Below are 5,000 nucleotides of genomic sequence, written 5' to 3' on the forward strand. Positions count from 1 at the left end.
TTTAGAGCTTCAAATGTATGAATTTATTTAAAAGATTAAAACATTCCTTAAATCTAACTTAAGCAAAACAGTTTTAAATTGTATCTTTTTGTGTACGAAACTGCTTCCTACTGCTTATCATTAGCTTTCAGCTTTTTAAACAATTCGGCCGCCCGTCGCTTTCGTTCCACCATCTCCTGCTCGTCCTTCACCCGTTGTGGTATGGCCGGATTAAAGTCCGGCATTTTGTTTCCTATTCGCTTTCTTCGTGCTTCCAACGAGTTGTCTATCGCCGGTTCCATACTGCCGGCCGATTGATGGTTAATGTTGGCAATGATTCCACCAATATTTGCCAACGAGTGTGTGGGTCGTTGGGAGGAAGATGGTTCCGCATCGGACTGCTGTTTGGCATCAGTCGAGACCGTTTCTGACGCTTTTTTACGACCACGTTTTGGCTTTGCTGACGTTCCTGCGCCATCCGTTGCTTGTTTACTAGTAGGGACACGTTTTTTCGTTGTTTTTGTTGCTTTAAAAAAATTATTATCCTCTGCACCATCCTGTACATTACCCCCTTCTTCATCTCCGTTCTCGTTTTCTTCCTCGATCAAATCGAGTTCTATTGTTTCGATCGTGCCCTTCCCGACAGGTTGCTTCCGTTTCCGACCTCCCGGTTGTTTTGGTTTCGCTGGACTTTTCTTCTTCGACTTCGGCTCCTCATTTGGATCGATCTTGCCCGCCATCGTGTCGACGGCATGTTGCACTCGTTTGCTAACCTTCAACCTGCTTTGACCGATGGCACTCTGCACCTTAAAGTAGTTCTTTATCGATGCTTGCGATTTGCGCTCATCCAAGCGTTTCAGCACCGGCAACAGTATGTCGTTCGTTTTCGTTTGTGCCCAGCCGAACTTTTGACGCGCATAATCACGTAATCGTTCCGCATCCGGATAACCCCAGGTGAATTCTTCCTCGCTAAAGTCAACCGTTGGACGAAGATACGCATCGACAACACCCGTGCTCGGAAATCCATCACCGATGTCGATGTTTTTAAGCTTCGATTTCAATGCCATCCTAGTGCCGGACGCTCCCGTCCTACCATGTTGCCACCAATCACGAAACTTTCGCAATCCCGACAACATCGACATCATCTCGGATGTTTCTCCTGCTTGTTCCGGTGTCGGTGGAAATGAAGCTAAAATTTCCAGTGCCGTCACTGCACCGATACCATGAATGCCCGTCGTATAATCGCTACCCACTAGCAACGCCAGCTGGATCAGCTTTTTGCGATCCATGTGAAACATCTGCTCGATACCATCGATTGTAAACTCAAGTACCAGCTTCTGCTGGTTGAAGAAGTTTTTGTACACTTTCTTTCCACCGAACAGCCAGATATCGCTGTCGTCCGTAATCGTACCGTCCGTCAAATCGATCTGATTCAAAAACGCACACTGTGCTTCCGCCTCCATGGGCGCCACTATGTATGGTACCCCGAAAAGCTGCAACAGTTCCATACAATCGTTACGCATCTGGTCGGTAATCGATACGCCCAAGCGCGACTGTTTGTTCTTTTCACGTTCCAGCTCACGTTCCGTTTGTGCCAGATTTAGCGCCATCCGTTTCAGCTCGAGCGGTGTGTGAGATTCCTTCAGTGTATCCGCCATTTCGGTGATGAGGTTTTCCGCACTGACAGGTTTCGGATCCGGTGGTGGCTTCTGTTTACTAGTTGAAGGTACTGGCTCGGGTTCGGGGAACAACTCCTTCGAAACAGTTTTCGCTGGAGCAGTGTGCTTTTCTGTTAGAGCTTCCTGGTTTGATTTCTTCGCCGAAGGAGGTGTTTTATTGACGAAGAATGGTTTTGTTACGTGTGGCACCAATTCTTCCGATTCGCTCGATTTTTGTGAATCTTTTCCGGGTGTGCGTGAAAGAATTAAATGTTCCAAAGTTCCCTTTTTAGCAGGACTGTCCGGAATTTCAATTACCGTAGCACCTTCCTCAGCTTTCGGTGAAGGTTTTGATTCATCTTCCGACACAATCTGCTTAGTGGGAGTTTTTGAGATGCTAGAATCAGCATCATAAATAATTGTCGCATCACTATCGGCATCTTCATCGTCGTTGCGTGCTTGGGGCTGCAAAAGAAGAAACATCAAAATTACTTTTCATCGAAGAATAGTTATTTGGAAAGCGAAAATTACCTCGTCGACGAGATCCACCACACTATCCAGTTTAATTTCATCCAATTTAAAAGCATTTGCAATCGATTTCAATTCCTCTAGCTGTTGTTTGAGTGTTTCATTGATACTTATCAAATCTGTACTAGGCGGAACTGGATCAGGTTGGGACAAGAGTGACGTTTTAGCAATATCATCCAAATCTAATACAGAAGGACCTTTCTTTAGATTTTCTAGTTCTTCCTTTAGCTGCGCATTTATATCATCTACTTTCTTTATCTTTAAACCCAAAAACGCTTTCGTTTCTGTTTCTTCTACATTCGGTTGTTTGATGCTTTCCGAACTATGTTTTTCTTGCAAAAGATCGTTCACCTGTAGCTTAGGTATACTGATCATCGGTTGAGTGGGTTGGTTCTGCGTGGAAAAATTTTCTTGTTTCGCTGTAAAAATATCAGCAAATATATCATCCTTATCGCACACTCCTATTTCTTCTTGCTTAATGATCACTTCCACGACTTCCTTCTTTTTCGATGGACCCGCTTCAGATAGCTGTTTCAAATCATCGAGCGTAAAATCAACGATTGGCTTGTAGTGCGGTTTGAAATGATTGGTGCTGTTCAACGGCAGTGAAATGCCTTCTATCGAATCGTTCAGATTATCCTCCGGCACATCGACAAAGTCCGAATCGGATTCTGTGTCAGGTTCGCTGGTTATCTTCTCTGGAGCCTCTTTCTCGTCCGCTATCTTTTCAACCTCGTCTTCTACTTCATACACAGTTTCCGAGGTTTGTTTTACAATGGAATCTCCATTATTTACAAACATTTGCGACATCGAATCATTAATGTCCCCTCCATCGACATCTTGTGTTTGATGCAACAGTTCGTTAAACTCTTCATTAGTCATCCCACCATACTCGAGCATAAAACCACGCGCTAAGCTTTGTGCAGCATTTCCCAGTGCTTGTTTTTGTTTCCTCGACATACGCAACTCATCTTCGTCCAGCTCAATTACAGCGTTAGGATTTTCATCCTGCATTAACGACATTTTAATCGCCAACTGTAGCTCTTCATCCATCTCTTTGTCATCTTCGTCTGTGGGCATTTGATTCGCCAATTCCTCTTTGGAAAGTTTTGGCAATTTCGGTGCCTTCGGTGCTAGCTTTTCTGCTTCTTCTCGTGCTTTTGCTTTCTCGATGGCTTTTTGAACGTCGCGCACCAGCAAGAAACGGGTATTTTCATCCGAAGCGATCTGTTGTGCGGCTCTGTTCGAAGATGTTTCTACGCCTTCCTCGGTCAGCAAAGATTCCAGCTCGGCCAGTGAGAGACACTTGCCACCCATTTCCTTCTCGGCTTCCTCGAGCTCCACCTGCACCTGGCGTCTCTTGAGCAAGCGTTTCATTTGGAATGACGAAAACGAATCACTTTCAACTGGTAGCTCGTGAAGCCTGCCCCAAGAAGACTGTTTGCGAGTTTCCTTGATGTCGTTCAGAATCTCGTGCCTTACATCGGCCGGTAAATTTTTAAAGTAGACACTGGTCACATCGATTGCGTTCAAGTTCAGATGATAATAGTGCCGGGATGACTTTTCATCCATCGAACTATCGCTACGATCCAAGTCGATCGGTTCTTCGGGTGCTTTCAGCGGTGGCAGTTTGAATATCGCATCAGGATCCTCCTCCCGGTCAGGTTGCTTGCTAGTGCTTGGACCACCACTGGTAATTGCTTTCTTTGAAGGTGATATGAGAATGTTTGTTGCCGATCCCAGTGCTTGCTGGACAACTTTTTCCTTCGCCAGCGTTTCAAGCAATAACTGCTGTATACGATCAGCTTCATTCTGGTAGTTATTTTTGCTCTGATGACGCTTAGCCTGCAAAAGAATTGAGTGTGTTAGATTTGTAACACATGCTGGGCATCGTGCGAGTTCCGCTTACAATAGTTTGTTTCTTCAAGATTGGAACACCACCATCGAATACGAAGATGGGTTTGATGCGGTAGTACATCAGTTTACATAAACGATGAAATAAACCAAGCACGTGAGCATTTGGTAATGCGCTACCTTTCGAATCCTGGAACCCTTTTATCACTTGATGCAACCAAATCGATATATCTGCCGATGCACAACGAAATATTTACAATCGAACTCGACACAGGAACGCAATAACAGAAAGCGCTACTTACCTACAGCCAACACTTTGTTCTCCAAGGTATCTAACGGTACCGGCTTACCAGACTGATCGATTAACTTCCAAAGTCCTAAAACTCCCATATTTGCAAAACAAACTTGTCGAATTTCTTTTCGGGACGGGTTTTTCGCGCCGTTTCGTTGTAAAGCATTCCTCACGCACCTGGCACAAGCACCGGAATATTCATGAATGACAGCAGCCGGCGAAAACAATAAACAAACAATGTGAAACATAAATCCATGCGTTTATACGCACATGTTGAGTGATGCAATTCTGCCCAATTTAAAATGACGAACAATGGGCTTCCCTGTAACTTACGTGGATAACCGACTTTCATTAAGTTTAATTAAATTAATTTACCAAATTCGATTGTTCTACTAACTATCCATTATTAGAAAATATTCCGATCTTCTAACATTTCACAGTAACATTAACATTAACATTCATTTCATTTCGTAAATAAATCTTAAAAAATCTCCAGAATCTGATCACAAAACTTAATAAACACTGATAAATTCTAATGAAAGCATTCTTTTAAAATGAGAAAATGAGCTTTTACTTAAATTTAAAATGTAAATCAATAAAACATAGCAAAGGAAAATTAAGAAATTGCCAAAATTAACTAATGTTAGCTAGACAAACCAACGTTGCCGTAATTTTCGTAGTAACTTTAA

The 5,000-nt window shown here is 43.3% G+C and overlaps 1 protein-coding gene across 1 annotated transcript; it reads right to left on the reverse strand.

The window, feature by feature from the left end:
• LOC128302142 (DNA excision repair protein ERCC-5) lies at positions 1-4,409 on the reverse strand. The gene is made up of 4 exons (XM_053038887.1): positions 4,322-4,409; positions 4,075-4,250; positions 2,169-4,010; positions 1-2,102 (listed from the first exon to the last, which is right to left on the reverse strand). The coding sequence occupies exons 1-4, from the start codon at positions 4,407-4,409 to the stop codon at positions 108-110; spliced, it is 4,101 nt and encodes a 1,366-aa protein (XP_052894847.1). The 3' UTR covers positions 1-107.
• Positions 4,410-5,000: the final 591 nt, after the last annotated feature.

This window comes from Anopheles moucheti, chromosome 3 (assembly GCF_943734755.1).
Source record: "Anopheles moucheti chromosome 3, idAnoMoucSN_F20_07, whole genome shotgun sequence".
Lineage (NCBI taxonomy): Eukaryota > Metazoa > Arthropoda > Insecta > Diptera > Culicidae > Anopheles > Anopheles moucheti.

Bases quoted from the DNA above. Each gene is read 5' to 3' on its own strand.
- LOC128302142 (XM_053038887.1), bottom strand. From the start codon at position 4,409: ATGGGAGTTTTAGGACTTTGGAAGTTAATCGATCAGTCTGGTAAGCCG. The intron at 4,251-4,321 runs GTAAGTAGCGCT...GTGCATCGGCAG, and splicing joins GAACAAAGTGTTGGCTGTAG to ATATATCGATTTGGTTGCAT. The intron at 2,103-2,168 runs GTAATTTTCGCT...CTTCTTTTGCAG, and splicing joins TGGTGGATCTCGTCGACGAG to CCCCAAGCACGCAACGACGA.